This window comes from Lagenorhynchus albirostris, chromosome 11, assembly GCF_949774975.1.
Source record: "Lagenorhynchus albirostris chromosome 11, mLagAlb1.1, whole genome shotgun sequence".
In the NCBI taxonomy this organism is placed as follows: Eukaryota; Metazoa; Chordata; class Mammalia; order Artiodactyla; family Delphinidae; genus Lagenorhynchus; species Lagenorhynchus albirostris.
The window spans coordinates 12,195,550-12,212,126 of record NC_083105.1 but is presented as its reverse complement, the minus strand read 5'-3'; the positions used below and the strand labels follow the sequence as shown (position 1 = coordinate 12,212,126).

The 16,577-nt window shown below is 39.8% G+C and overlaps 1 protein-coding gene across 25 annotated transcripts in view; it reads right to left on the bottom strand.

Moving 5' to 3' along the window:
- Positions 1–16,577, bottom strand: part of RBFOX2 (RNA binding fox-1 homolog 2) — a 261,344-nt gene that overhangs the window by 84,387 nt on the left and 160,380 nt on the right. The window contains exon 1 of one of the 25 annotated variants that reach the window (XM_060164674.1): positions 6,314–6,463. The exons of the other annotated variants lie outside the window; for them this stretch is intronic. Within the exon in view, the coding sequence (XP_060020657.1) occupies positions 6,314–6,340 (27 nt within the window). The 5' untranslated portion in view covers positions 6,341–6,463. Of the gene's footprint in view, positions 1–6,313; positions 6,464–16,577 lie in introns of those variants that run through there. 25 annotated transcript variants of the gene reach the window in all.

The following is a 16,577-nucleotide window of genomic DNA, read 5'->3' as shown; positions in this document are numbered from 1 at the left end:
TCCCTGTCTGTTCCCAGAACTACAAGGTTGCTTGACCTCTTGAATGTCAAATTCTATCGAACGGGTGGGGCGGGGGTGGGGGGTGGGAACACCACCTACCTAAAAAAGAGACTGACAAGTGACATATGATATGAATACAACTGTTTGTATGTAAATGTGATTTGTATGTAAAATTGGTACAAAGTGGTATGCAAGAACAAAAGGTTATTTCAATAACAGTAACTATTAGTGGTGGTTAGGAACAGGGAAGCTGGAGCCAAACTCCTTGGGTTTAAATCCTGATGCTGTCAACTTGGCCAAGTTATTTAACCTCTCTGTATCCCTGTGTCCTAAGTTCTACAATACGAACGTTAACAGTACTTATAAGGCTGCTGAAAGGAATTACATAAGGCACTGATGACAGTGCCTAATGCATAATATATACTCTATAATGTTATCTAATCTATTACTATTATGTAATATTAGAAAAATAAATTCATTTTATTCTATAGTGAATTCCTTGTTATTGCAAGTATTCATCAAAGCCTTGAACATGTCAGAGATGGAAATCCCATAAGTGAATAAGAGAGTCTCAACTAAATTCATTCATTCACACAGTCAGCAAGTATTAAATGAATATGTAATGCCTACAAGGGGCACTAGAGCACAGATTCCCAAGCCAGTCTGTGGATATGAATCCCCACAACACCTTAGTAGCTTATAAATTGGGGCAAGTTATGTAAGCGTAATATGCCTCAGTTTCTTCTTCTGTCCCATGGGGATAATTATAGGGTTGATGAGAGGATTCAATGAGTTAATGTAGGTAAAGTGCTTAGCACAGTACCTGACAGTAATACATCACGTATAAAGATTAGCTGATTAGCTATTATTTTGACTATATGCCAGGCACAGTTTTAGACACCGGGAATACAAGAGACTGCTGACAAGGTCCCTGACTCACAGAACTTACATTCTTTGTAGGGGTAGGGTAGCACTGATAATAAACAAGCAAATAAAGAGTAATGACAAACACTAATATCAGTGATAAGTGAAGAAAAAGCAGGTTAAGGGAATAGGGAACAATTGGGGAATTCAAGTTGAGATAGGAAGGTCAAAGAAGAACTCTTGAGAAGCCTGGGGGATGAGCATTTCCATCTAAAAGAAAAACAGAAGGAAAGGTTCTGAGCAGGAAGATGCAAGGTGTGTTAAAAGGAATAGCAAAGAGGCCAGTGCCACTGGAGCAGAATATGGGAAGAGAAGGGCAGCAGGAGATAAGGCTGGAGAGACAGCCAGGTTCCCGATCACTCAGGGCCTCAGAGACCAGAGTGAGGACACTGGGGTCTGAAGGGAAACAAATGGAAGGTTTAAAGCACAGGGGCGACAAAATCAGACCTGCACTGCACTCTGGCAATGACCTCTTATGAATTATTTGACTCCAAGATTTCCTGAACTTAATCATTCTACTAGTAATAGAGGCACATTTGCATATCTGGGAAATGGAAACATACATCATGATGGCAGACTGAAACATTTCTGCTTGGAAGCTGAGCATCCAAACCCAATAATGAAATTACTACATTGGAAACAACAGAGCGTTTACTGCAGGGGAGCATTCCATTTGTGTTTGTTAGATTTCACATATGAAGTATTGTTTAGAAACGTTTAAGAAAGATTTGACAGTGGTTTTGGAATGTTGGGGGAAAAAAGTGAGGAATTATGATTCCAGAAGGGAATGCCTCAGATATCAACAATGCCAGATTCCAGAGAGGAACTGTACACCAAAAGGATGCTGTATCATCACCATGACAATCACATACAGATAGATGCCCAAGAAACAAACCAAGGTAAGGTATTACGTGAAGTTAAAATGTGAGTAGTCCACGAACCAGAAGTCAAAAGAGAAATGAGATTTTTCCCATATGGCGATCTTTTGGATGTGAGTGTGAAAATTTTCAGGGAAGAACAGAAAACTGGAGGAACACAACCAGGACTTTGAGCTAAGCCACTGAGAGGGGTGAGGAGTGTCATTTCCCTTTCAACATGGAGGTGTGCTCCGTAGCAATACAATCCTGAATAGCAGTTTGTCAAACACTAAGCTTTCCTAGTCTCGACTACAAAACTAAGAAGAAAGATAAAGGAAAAAAATAAAGGGAAGGAGCTGAAAAAAGGTGTGTGTTTTGGGGCATGGGAGGTGACTGGGAAGAAAAACCATTTAGTAAATCAAAATTGCTCAGATTTAATTACTTATATGGAATTCTGGGTATCTTTTCAGGGGAACTGAGTAATTTTTAGAATAGCAGTATTTTTCAAGGGCCAGCCTTGGTCTTGGCAAGGAAATGGTTATAACTGACGATAAGGAGCAATGTAGAAGAATTCAGAAAGAAACCAAAGCTCTGGAAAAAGTGAGGCTTTTTTTGGTTCATTGTAAAGGAACATAAATTAGCCTCAAACCCAATCTCCGCCTACCCCCCAACTTCCCAGAGTCCTGTGCAGCCCATAGAAAGTGGAAGTGAGCCAAAGCCAACAGTGTGGGCTGAAGCTCTGTGGATGAAGGGTGGGATGGGCTCGGGGGGACCTGGCTGGCAACCCAATGGAATCACTTGAAAGCACTGCCACAAAATGGAGACTAAATAGTCACGGAGGACCTTCAAAATGCACAGAAAATGGGATACGCTTAGCAAAATCAGAGAATAGATTCCCTACTCCAACTCATTTCAAAAAAACAAAAAACCCAGAAAGGATAATAGAAAATGAAACAAAGCAAAACATACCTGCTCTCTTACCGGTCTTTAATTAAAGCATAAAATACCCTCCCTCTTCTCTCCTCCCAGCCACCCTGGAACGAATAGGGACCTGGCCACAGCTCAGGTAAAAGACTTCGGCCTTCCAGCTACTAAGAGTGGAGATAGCAGACAATAGAACTGGTGGTGATTCATTACAAAAGAATACACTCCGGAGTGGCCTGCTGCCACTTGGGCTCCCCCCCCCCCCCCCCGCACTATTTAAAGGAACAGCAACCTCCTTTCCAACCTCCCTTATTCTTAACACCTTCCCTCCTCTTGGTCCTGATGGAAAACAGATTTTGAAGAAAATGCCAGCAAAGCACTGAGCTGTCCAAGAAAGGGAGGGCTTTGCGTTCCACAGAAACTGGCAGTCTTACGCTATAGTAGAGAACAAAAATTTTCTTTAACGTCCACACTGTAAAATCTTTTCCTCTCTGCCTAGTATACTTTCCCTTTCAACAACAAATAGTATAACCTTTCTTATTAATTGGAGTTGAAGTCATTTACAACTTTGTCTAATTTGACACATATTACAAGAATGTATCTCTTCTCCTTCCTTTTATTCCACGTTGTTATATTCACAGATGTGAGGAGATGCAATAATTTGGTTCACATGCTCTGAAAGAAGAGAGTACCTCAGTGAAATACTCCTGTAACATATACAGGAATGACAGATAAACCTAAAGTTATTTTTTAAAAAGTCACATGAGCATGTCTGTCTACTATACTAGAATTCTGAAATTAAATTGCCATTTGCTTTTTTTTAAAGCAAAACTCTGATAACTTATTGTAAATAACAGAGCCTTATAAACCAAAAACAGGCCTTATAAAACCAGAGCATATATAGTAACAATGTGTGTACACCGTGTAGCTACAAATATGGATATAAACGTGATGAAAATGTCATCCACTGAAGGCCCTTCACCTTCCACCAAGTAAGCGATGGAAACCACAGGATATAGAAATGTTAAGATCAAAGATGCAAAGAACCTAGGTGACAAAATGATGAAAACATACCTAAATACTTTTCTTAATATACCTGTTAAGATACTAAATACCACAATAAACTGTTTAACTTTGATAAGTGAACCCTAAACACTGCAGACATTTTCTATGCAGAAAGCTTATGTGACAGATCATTATCAAATATTGGGATTTGACGTCTAGCTCAAAAAACCAAAAACTACCCCCCCACCAAAAACAAAACAAAACCAAACCATAGGACAAATAAAGATTTGGCCTATCTTGCTATTTTATGTATGTTACATTAACACAGAAAGTGTATACAAAAAACAAACATGCTGGAATATTGAAAATTCACAAGTTTGACATTCTGTACTTTCCATTTGTATAAATTCAGGATGGGCAAAAGTGAGTTCCTTGTTTCCTTCAGCATTCACACACACTGAGAAAATCATAATGATTTTCACTTACCTATTAGAATTCTTAACCTCCCCCGGATGCCTCTTTCCAGTTTCTATTTATCTCTTCTGCTGCATTCCTAAAATTATAGTTTCCTTAAATACTTATTAAGACCAAGATATTAAGTGTGCAAATGCTTGTGCATTTGAACTTGGGCTTGCACATGTTTACTCAGCTGCTCTAGAAACTAACGGGACAGGCTCCAAGAGGCCACGGAAAACCTCTGATTATAAGAAGTCCTAGTTTAGATAACTCTTTCACTGATTTAAAAATATATACAATACATACAATGAAAAGTCAAGTAGTTGAAAAGGCTCCAGTAACAGCTGAGAAAGAAGAGAGCTGGTACCCTCTAATATGGTCAGTTAACGAAAACTAAACGAGGCTCCAAGTTTAAGAAGTATCATCTCCCAAGCAACAAAGAGAAGCCAGAAACATATTTTCTCTTTTTTAAAAAGTAAAGCAATATTTCAAAAGAGTTAATCGGGCTGACAATGAAGGGATAAGAAGTGGAAGAGAAAATATTTCAAGGGTTTCTCCACTTTCCAGAAGAGGGAGGGGTTTCTTAATAATCTCCAAACTCAGATCTGCTGAAAAATTACTATGGAAAGACATATTCTTTGAAACTTCCCTTTCCTCTCGGTCATGCTGGGAAAATCTCCTTAATGCTTTACCTCCTTCCAAACAGCACTGCGGGGCATTATATAACATTTAACAGAACAGGGTTCCAGTTCCTAAAATGATGCCTCTATCCAGATAGCCAGTTGACTCTCTCGCCCTCCGGTGGTGACTTAGGAAAAGAGATGAGAGAATACCAAAAAAAAAAAAAAAAAAAAGGGGGGCAACCTCCTTAAAAGGAAAGCACTGTCCAGTGATGAAATTTCCCTATAGAGCATAAAAGCCTGGAGTGAAACTGATCTTAAGTCTGAGACTAAAGGACATGAACGTTCCACAATGCAAACAATTCTCATTGATAAATCACAGTCTCATCGTTTCCTCTCAACCTATATATTAAAAAAAAGGGAAAAGGAACATACAGAAACGTGCCAAAAAGAAAAAGAGCACAGCCAGGGGAAATTGGGGAAGAGTATTCACCTTTCCATTTGTCAGGAATGACTTGCTAAAATGCAGATATTGCCTGGTATAACCAAAGACAGGGGGAGAGAGAGAGGTATGGGGTGGGGGGGGAGAGGGGCGGGGGGGGGAGGGAGAGGGAGAGAGGGAGAGAGGGAGAGAGGGAGAGGGAGACGGGGGGGGGAGAGAGAGAGAGAGAGAGAGAGAGGGAGAGGGAGAAAGGGAGAGGGAGAGGGAGGGAGAGGGAGAGGGAGAGGGAGAGGGAGAGAGAGGGAGGGAGAGGGAGAGGGAGAGGGAGAGAGAGAGAGAGAGAGAGGGAGAGGGAGAGGGAGAGGGAGAGGGAGAGAGAGGGAGAGGTCTTCCATTTCCTACTCCCTCTCCTTCAGATGTCTTTTAATGCCCGTGATTGTCATTTATATATTCAGACTTGTTCTTCTGCCAGGGAGGGCTCTACCTGCCTCTGCTGCACCTGGATGCTTCTATGTTCTCACAGAAAACAGTCTTTGCCAGTAACAAAGACATGAAAATGAAACATTTTTCTAGCCTTCATTTTTAATAAGCCATTTAGAGCAAAGGCAGCAAAACTGCAAGTCCATTGCCAATTCTGAGAAACCAAAGCGAATCAGGAATCAGATTTCCTTATAACACAAATTCTTCTGCAATTCTTAAAAGGAAGTCAATCCCTCTCCCGTCTTTTTGGCAGTCTACAAGAATCTCTTCCTACCTCTGCAGTCTCTCTCTCCCTCCCTCTTCTCAGAACCAAGACAAAGAGGTAGACAAATCCCCACAGGGTCTTTCCTGAGCTACAGCTGCACAGTACAGGAAACAGGAATCTGCTATGGAGCTAAGGGAGGGGAGAGAAAAAAGGATACGGATACACCACACACACGGACTCACAACAGGCACAGACTAACACTTTCCAGCTGATAACAATAATTCTGGCCCTTTCTAAAAAGACAGTAATAATTAAAACTCTGGTGACTATGCCCCACCCCCCATCTTATTTAGATCTCAGAAACGAGAAAAGAAACGCACGGAGGAAACACAGATCTTACCTGAGTTACCATTTTCTTTTTCTCCATAAACCAAATGGAACAGATGATGAACACTTCAAAGCGGTCGCGCTGGGGCACACCTTCCACAGCTTGCTTTCCACCCCCCTCCCCCCCCCAAGTCTAGCTCTTAAAGGGTGGGTGATTGTTCTCCCTTTATCCCGGTTTCCTTCCTTTTTCTTTCTAGTGTTTCTTCCTTTCTTTTCTCTTCCTCTCTGGCAGTCTCTCCCCCTCCTTCTTTCTCCAGCTCCCTCCCATATCTCAGGCAGATGGCTGAAGGAAGCCCCACCCCCGAATGCCTAAGGTAATTAATCAGAGTAGAGCCCCACCTCTTCCTCCTCCTCCCACCCCCTCCCGGCAGGCTGACATCTCCCAACTCCAGAAACAGGCCTGCTGGAGAATGGCAGTTTGGTGTGTGCTTTGCGCACGCGTGTGTGTGTGTGTGTGTGTGTGTGTGTGTGTGTGTGAGAGAGAGTGTGTGAGGGGAGGAGGGAAGGAGGGGGGGAGAAAGGGAAGGGCAGGCGCCATGTGCCCGCATATTTTAAGGAGTTTCTCCGATGGTGGCATTAATTATATGGCACGGGAAGTATTCACAGCAGCTTACCATAGTAAGTACAGATTTAAAACGTTCCATCTAAGAATACCTGATAATAAATAAGGAGCGAGAAACAAACTATTAAAAAAAATGTCCACTGATGTACAGTTTATAGATGCAGCGGATGCAATAAAAGATGAGAAGAGCTGCTCAATGATGGGTTGACTGGAAGGTTTTCAAGGAATGGAAATATGCAAGAAACTGCTTGCCCTGAACTAGTCTAATGACTACAAAGGACAAAAAGAGAGGAGGGAGGTAATTTAAGTGCTTCTTTTTTTCTACTGTAAAAAACTTGGGGATTCTGAAAAAGGTATCTACAAACATGACTGCTTAAGAAGCTTAAGGTGGATACAAATTTGGCTGCTCAAGGCTTCCAGCTTCATTTAAAATTCTGATTAACTGAGAATTTACCCTTTGTGTTCCCCAGCCTTCTGCATCTCAGCCTCTATTGAAAAACATAAACCCTTTCTTGTACACACACTGGACATGCGTCATTACTATAACTAGTCATTGTTACTATAGAGTGCTATAGACACAGGAGGTTTGGGAGAATGTTTACTGAATGTAAGAGTTTCTTTTAAGTTCTCTTTGTAAAAAGTCATAATGAAAAAAAGCATAAAGGTGTGATTCAGTTCAGAAGTCTTTGGTCAAAGTCATAATTCTGCCCTTTACAAGTGATCTTGGAAAAGTCTTTGACCTCTGAATATAAATGTCATATCTCCCTACTTTCTATTATTATATATTCAAATAAAGTAACCTATGTGAATGTTTGATGAGTTTATGATGTCTGTCTCATAAAAATAAAGATTTTCTAATTTTTTAGTATTCTAATAAATAAGATCCTATTCTAAAGGTTTTATTATATATTTTAAGTTATGCTATATTTATGTTATAATCTCTAATAGATTACCTGAAGAACAAAGAGATTAATTCCAAAATTGAGCTTTCTATTTTTAAAATAAACACATAAAGAAATCAAAATTAAAAATCACAAATCACACCGAGAATACTTAAGTTTTTGCTGTCTCAATGAGGATTATTTGGCAAAATGTATAACCAAGCTTTAAAAAAATGTGCCATATTGGGCTTCGCTGGTGGCGCAGTGGTTGAGAGTCGGCCTGCTGATGCAGGGGACAGGGGTTCGTGCCCCGGTCCGGGAAGATCCCACATGCCGCGGAGCGGCTGGGCCCGTGAGCCATGGCCGCTGAGCCTGCGCGTCCGGAGCCTGTGCTCGCGACGGGAGAAGCCACAGCAATTGAGAGGCCCGCGTACAGCAAAAAAAAAAACAGTGCCGGATAATAATGTTGGTTGGCACATTGCCAATGAACCACCATCACGCTCCCATCCTCCCATCCAAATTAATAATCATTTTAACAATTCTGAAAAGAACACAGGAACTACCAAACAATCTGGAGAGCCTGGAGAAACCGGCACAGTCATTGCTATTTACTGAGTACCTACAATATGTCAGGCATTGTTCTGGGCATTTTACAGCTATCAGTATACTTTTAGTATAACCTGTATGTGTAAAGAAATATGTACAAAAGAATGGGATCTTTAAACATTAGAAAAAAACATTAAGAGAAAAGGAATAGATTGGTTCTGAACTTGTACTTATTTAACATTTTTAGAAATGATCTGGAAGATAGAACATATTACATTCTCTGAATTTGCAACTGAAAAGCCAATCTGGAGATAAAATGCAGTCAAAAAATTTTAAAGACAAAGTGAGGACGCAGAAAAGAGGTAGGCGAGTTTCACTGGAAGCAGGGGCAATGCAGTGTGCTTCTGGGAAAATCTAAATCATATTTATGGGATAATTATTTACGCTTTCAGTTCTAATATAAGAAATAAACTGAGGATCACTGTATACCATTCTCTGAATCCACTGGTCCACAATAGTGCTAGGGGCAAAAAACCAGGAGCACCAAGACAGAGTCCCCCACTCCCCCCGCCCCACACACACACTCACTCACTCACTCACACTCACACACATGCTAGTCTTATGAAAGCCATGGCTGTCTTGAAGCTGGCAAACCTCCATACGTATGGAAAGACAACAAAGCCCCAAGAAGAGATTTTTAAAATAAAAATCAGGGATTCAAGGATATTTTGATGTGCATCCCTGACTTTAAAGGGTGGTGTTACAGAGGACAATCTGCTCCCTCGTGCCCAAATGAGAGAAGAGCAATTGAACAGTCTGGATCTGACCCAGCAAAACAACTGGAGGGCCCTGGTGGCTGAGTGTGCCCAGTGGTACCCAGGAGAAACGCATTTCAGGGCATTTTCTGGGCAGGAGTGAGGGGGCTGGGGAGGTAGGCAGGCAAACAGACAATAAGAACGTCAGCTAGGGGAGGAGACCACATCCACCCTTGTGGATCAACCTCCAGCTTCCAGCACAGTGCCTGATACACGGTAGGTGCTCAATAAATATGTTAATAAATAAACAAATGAAGGAACTTCTCCTAGTTGTCTCAATGTCTTCATTGTTTGCTCAGTGTTCTATGTAATCCCCAGAACTCCAGCTTCCTTTCCCCCATACCACTCAACGGAAATGGATCTTATTAAAGTCACCAAAGACCTCTGATGGCCGAAGTCAATGGACATGTTATACCTTCTTTGACTTGTCTGCGGCATTTGGCACTCCCTCCTTTTGGAAACTCTTATTCTGAGTCTTTCTTGATTTTCCTCTTTTCCTGTTAACTCGCTTCCCCATCTTACTGTTTTTCCTCTGCCCACCTTCTGTGTTGGTATTGCCTGAGGCGGCATCTTCAGACCTCTTTCTACTGCACACCACAGGTTCTTAACCCAAGGTATATAGTTCCTCACACAGGTACCCTGGTGGAAATTTGTTATTTTTATGTGCATTTCTGTGCAGAGAGGATCTACGGTATTCATCAGATTTTCAAAAGGGTACACATCTCAAAAAAGTTAAACAATGGTCCTTAGTTCCCGAGGCCTCCTGTTGACCAACACGTTTGCTGTAGGTGATGTAATCCATCCCATAGCTTCAATTACCACCCATTTACCTTGATGGCCCCCACATTTCTATATCCAGTCCAGATATCTCTCCTGAACTCCAGATCAAAATATCCAAATGCTAAATAATGGTCATCTCCATTTAGATATCCTACAAATTTCTCTATCTTAAAAGACCAAAACTAAATTAAATTCTTAAAATCGAATCACTAATTCATTCAGCAAATGTTTGAGTGTCTACTATGTGCCAGACACTATTCTAGGCACTGGGGGAAAACTAAATGGGCAAAGGAGATAAAATCCCTGTATGTGTGAAGTCTGGATTCTAGTACTCATTCTGCCATGTTTGTTTACTTGGTGAAATGTGGTTAAACTTTATAACCAGTAAAAGAGGTATCAGTTCTTGAAAACTTACTCTGTGGTGTCTTATCAGGCAACTACACACATTCTTAGCTCATTTCATCCTCAAGACAAGATATTTTTATCTCCTTTGCAGAGATGAGGGAACTAAGACCAGGTGAGGCTAAGTATCTTGCCCAAAGTCACCAGAGCTAGCAAGCTGAAGTGTCCAGATTTAAACCCAAATTTGATGGGAAGTCTGCAGTCCTTCCAAGACTCCTCCTTCTCACTCAATATCACACCAAACCAGAAGCAAGTCTTTTTGATTTCACTGAAATGTGCCCTTTCTTTTCATCCCTAGCACCACAAATTCCGTTCTGACCTTATTATTTTGCATTCAGCCTCCTACTTACCTCCCTGCCTTCAGTCTACCCCTCTTCCCATGCAGGCTTCTTACTACTCTCAGAACTTGATCTTTCTAAACACAAATCTCATCATGCCACTTCCCTGATTAAACTCAACTATTGCCCACAGCCTAACAAGGGGGACAATTCTAACTCTTAAGTAGGCATCTAACACACATAACGTGGCTTCAGCCCCCTTGTCCAGAGCCCCGGCTTTCCCTCTCCCCACCCACTGCTCTCCTCTGCTCCTACCACACTTCACGACTTGCAGTTAGTTCCTCAATGACACCTCTGTTCTGTTCTGTTTTCTGTTCTTCCTCCCTTGCGTACGGCCTTCTATCTGGCTAATTCATCCTTCAAGGCTCACTTCAGGGATCCCCCTGCTCCAGAAAGCCTTTGCTGCCCTACCTGCTCCCACACCTGGGTTAGGTACCCCTTATCCCTGTGCCTTAGCGCCTAAGCCATGGTTGATACTGTTTCTGCATAACTTTGACCAGACTGTGAGCAATCTGAGGGTAGGAACTGTGTTTCACAATCCTAACGCAGTTCCTAACCCAACGCCTGAATACCTTAGTAGATGAATAAATGCTTGATGAAATCAAACTGTAATGCCTTGATTTCTACCTCTAGCCATTTATTTATCCATATACGAGTACCTAAGAACGAAGAGCATCTCTGTGGTTATCAAAATACTATAAAAGCATTCTTTTCTTCCCAAAGAGTACTTGGAAATGTCTTTAAATTTATAAATTTACTTCAGTATCTTAGAAATTTGAAGGCGAAAGGAAGATGTACAAAATGAGGGAGCGGGAGAAAGGCTTTGTTTTCTACTTTATTAGAATAGTTCAGATTCTAGACAAAACAACACTCACTGATTAAAAAAAAAAAAAAACTCACTTTAGGTGGCGTTGCTCCTCACAATTTTAGGGACTCAAGCTTCCTACCTTCCACCCACTTACCAGCAATGCTAAAAGCAGGTCCAAGAGTCCCTGACCAGAAGGCAGGGTTTGCTCATACTTTCCCAGGCTGCCGCTAACACCCAAGTGAAAAGCAACATTAAAGGGACAGCATTTCTGGCAATAATAAAAACTTGTTAGCATAAAAGCTTTTCACAGCATGTCCCCCCTCATAACCCTAAGTGTAAACAACAATTTACACCTAATAGATATAAATACCTTTCCAGAAGCATTTCTCAGACAATACTACTTTAATATTCCTTGTCCCAGCATTCTCTTTAATATAAATAAAGCCAAATTATAGATAATTCCACTATATCCTAGCTCATTTTCTCAGGGTTAGGCAGTGTTCAGTTATATATAACCCATTCTAGAAAAAAAGGTAAGCAAAATTTGAGATCAACTGCTTTAAACGTTATATGCTTATAAAAAAACAAATAATCCTTATATTTACTTCCTGTCCCCCCAAACCAACCTTTAGAACAAGATCACAAATAGTACACACTAAGACACAGGTGAGGCCAGAGATATTAGAAAACATCACTTCATACATTATTAACTAGATTTGCAGAAAATACTCTTTAAAATCTCTTTAAACTATCCCAAACTCTAACTGAGTCATATATGCAATTGAAATTATGTGTACATTCTCTGTATTCTCTGAGAGACTAAGGAAAAGGTTCTTACACAAATACTTAAAGGGATGGGACATAAACAAGTTTAGGAATAACCAGATTATCAAGAAAATACATGATTAATCGGTGAAAACTGAAGTGTACTGTTTCTCCAATAATACAATATGCCACATCTCTATTACTAAATTACTGGAGATTCTGCTGGTTTTCTTCACCACTAAATCCCTGTGCCTGGCATAGTACCTGGCCCATAACTCAAAAAACATTTGGTGAGCAATAAATTAATTTGAAATGAGAAATTAAAGTATATATATATATATATATATCCCCCTTGACATCAAGGTCATCTGCCCACAAAAAAGTGGACAGCCTATGGGCTAAGTCACTCTATAGCATTCTGCAGACCTGAGCATCCTCTAGGCACACGTATCTTTTAGATAGGTCACTGTCTCTCAGTCTTCCAGATGCCTAATATCCTTAAGCTGTACTTGGCTCTCCTGAACCCTCAAATCAGGATACACAGCTATACCCCCCAAAATGTAAGTTCCTGCTTCTTCTCCCTCCAGCTGCCCCATTCACCTCAAAATGATAATCAGTGCCAATGTGTTTGATGGGTGACAGGTTAAGTAAAACTGCCTCAGGAAAAACTGCGACACTAGATGAACCCCTAACTTGCAATAAGTTGTCACATAACATAAAATTGACCATCTTAGCCATTTATACCGTTCAGTGGTATTAAATACAGTGTACCTCTGAAGAACATGGGTTTGAACTGTGCAAGTCCACTTACATGTGGATTTTCTTCACTGCACATGTACACAATCAGCGGCTGGTTGAATCCAAGGATGCAGAACCACTGATACAGAGGGCCGAGTGTGAAGTTATACATGGATTTTCAACTGTGCAGAAGGTCGGTGGCCCTAACCCCCACATTGTTCAAAGGTCAACTGTGTATTCATAATTTGCTACCAGCACCATCATCCATCTCTGTAACTCTTTTCATCTTATAAAACTGAAACTCTTAACACAGATGTAGAGAACAAACATATGGACACCAAGGCGGGGAAGTGGTAGGGGGGTGGGGGGGGTGTGATGAACTGGGAGATTGGGCTTGACATGTATACACTGATGTGTATAAAATTGATAACTAATAAGAACCTGCTGTATAAAAAATAAATAAAATTAAATTAAAAAAAAAACTGAAACTCTATACCCATTAAATAGTAACTCTCCATTCTCCCTGTCCCCAGAGCCCCTGGCAACCACCATTCTACTTTTTGTCTCTATGAATTTGACTATGCCAAGTACCTCATATAAGTGGAATCACAGTGTCTGTTTTTTGTGAATGGTTTATTTCATTTAGTATAATATCCTCAAGGTTCATCCATGTTGCTGCTTATATCAGAACTTCCTCCCTTTTTAAGGCTGAATAATATTCCACTGTATGTATATACCATGTTTTGGTTATGCATTCACCCACTGATGGAAACTTGTGCTGTTGCTTCCACCTTTTGGCTACCGTGAATAATGCTGCTGTGAACGTGGGTATACAAATATCTTTCCAAGATTCTGCTTTCAATTCTTTTGGGTATATACTCAGAAGTAGAATTGCTGGGTCATATGGTAATTCTATTTTTAATTTTTTCAGGAACCACCATACGGTTTTCCACAACAGCTGTACCATTGTACATTCTTACCAACAAGTGCACAAGGGTTTCAATTTCTCCGCATCCTTGCCAACACTTGTGATTTCGTTATTTTTTTTGACAGTAGCCATCCTAACAAGTTATATTTTAACCATCCAGTCAGAGGTGATAAATGTCTAATCCAAAAGACTAATTTCAAGAACAGCTTCTCAAATAGATTTTTTATGGGTAGGGAGACTACACTCATTGTCCTTTAAATCATATCTAGCAAGCCCCTATCTGTAGGGGCTTCCTCTGCCTGTATTTTAAACTGATTTGGCCCAGATTTGGTTCTGCAAAAATTATAACTAATAAAATAACCAATTTCAATTGCACACATGATTTTTTTAACCGTAAGAGTAATAAAAGGTCAAGTACCTAAAATACTTCATTGCCCTATGTTGAGAACTCACTTTGTTTCATTATCTCAACATTAGCAATTCTAGAACTACTTAATTTAAAAAATAGGTGCAAAACCTTTAATTTTTAATACTGTACAATCACGTCCTCAATAATGTCCAGTTGCATAACACACTGGTACAGAACCACAAGTATTCATACTATGCAACAAAGAGCTTTGATTTAACTAAGTACAAGAATATAATAGAAGCTAAAAAGAAAATTTTATAACTATAGTTGAGACAGTTTGGGTAGCAAACAATCGTCATAAATGCACCACCACTGTATAAATGCACTGGAAAAACCTGTTACCCTAACAGAATTAAGAAATAAGACTGTAACATAGTTTGGGATCCTTCAACTTAAAATTGCTTTTTCAATCACATTAATTTCCTCGATGTGGTGGAGAGTGTACTCTTAAATTTTAATATCCCATTACCTGCATTTCTAAGCTACCTTAATTTCAGACAGAATAAACCTAATAAATGGAGCAAAGTCAGGAAAGTGCTGTTTCAAATACTGAGCACCACATTTAACAGTACTAAATCTTAATGATTTGCGGTGGCAAATTCATTTTATCATAAATGAATAAAATTTTCCTGCCAAAGACTATCAAATATGTCATAATTTCTAAACAAGAACCCTTTAATCCACTTCACAATTTTTATTTTTGGGGAGAATGGCCAATTTTCTACATCAAAAAATTTATTTATATATTACAATTCTGTTTTTCATAGAGCTCCAACATCTCAATCTTCTTTGGAAACATTTTTACTTTTTCAGCTTTATTTTTATACTACTTATATTACAGTTATTACAAGTCCATTACTTTACTAGTTGGGTCTCAGAAATTTACTGTTCACAGATGTTTCTCTTCAAAAGAACATCAATATTTACTTGTAAGAAGCTTTGCTTCTAATCTAGTCTCATGACACTTCCAGCCTTAAGCTGTTGCATAGACCAATCCATTGTGTTATGCCAGGAGAGAAACAGCTCACAGATAAATGAGACCCACAAATGTATCAAAGCCTCATCATGGAAAATATAAGCTCGATTTGAATAACTCAAAATCACAGAGAGTTATACAGCTAATATAAAACATGTAGTATAGACCAATGTCCTACAATATAGTTAAAGAAACATAGCCATATCCCCTCCCACATGACTCCATACTGGTAGCTTACAGCGTGAACGAGGGCTGTGAGTTTACTCTACAGAGCTTACCCAACAGGTCCAATTAAAAATAGAGTGAGGACTTCCCTGGTGGTGCAGTGGTTGAGAGTCTGCCTGCCGATGCAGGAGACACGGGTTCGTGCCCCGGTCCAGGAAGATCCCACATGCCGTGGAGCGGCTGGGCTCGTGAGCCACGGCCGCTGAGCCTGTGCTCCGCAACGGGAGAGGCCACAGCAGTGAGAGGCCCGCGTATTGCAAAAAAAAAAAAAAAAAAAAAAAAAAAAAAAAAATAGCGTGGGTTAGCCTTTAGGCCCAAAATACCTAATAAGATATACTGGTTTGTCACTTCCTTTAACCCTATGCATTTCTGTCCAATCCATAACTTAGGAGCTAATTATTAAAGAAATGGCAATCTGTAAAAAAAAAAAAAAAAAAAATTAAATGCCATAAAAACAAACTAAACCAAACTGAGAAACTACATAGTGTCTATAATTCAGATATAATTGTATTAACCATTTTTATTTTCCTATTCTAGATTTTCAGTACAATTAATATTTCAAAGAATCATGACATATGAAAAATCACCTAGTCCAACCCCTTCATTTTATATACAAGGAAAGTGAAGTCAAGAAAAATGAAGCTATTTGAGCATGACATGGAGGTGTTAATACCATAGGTTGACTCAGAATCCAGAATCCTTAACTTCAACTTCATTTACTGTACTGCTACTAATTAAAGGCAAATAGTTATTCAGGAATATGCTTGATAAAGGCCTACATTTTTATGATTCTAGATTTCAACCAGTTAATAATTAAGATGGCAGTGATCCCATCACAGAAAGTCTAAAATGTTAAGTGTGAAGAGAGTGCCCTCTACTGTATATTACCTATCTGAAAAATACAGCAACATTTGGAAACCACCATCTGTGCTTCTCATCGACTCAAAATGAAGCCTGAAGTTTACTATAATATATATGGTGGCTTAATTATGTTACATTTATAATGCCAAGCCCAGTATTTAAAACACACACACACACACACGCATGTGGGTAACCACACACACACGGACTTCTGAAGTTTCACAACTTCTAGGATTGAAAGCA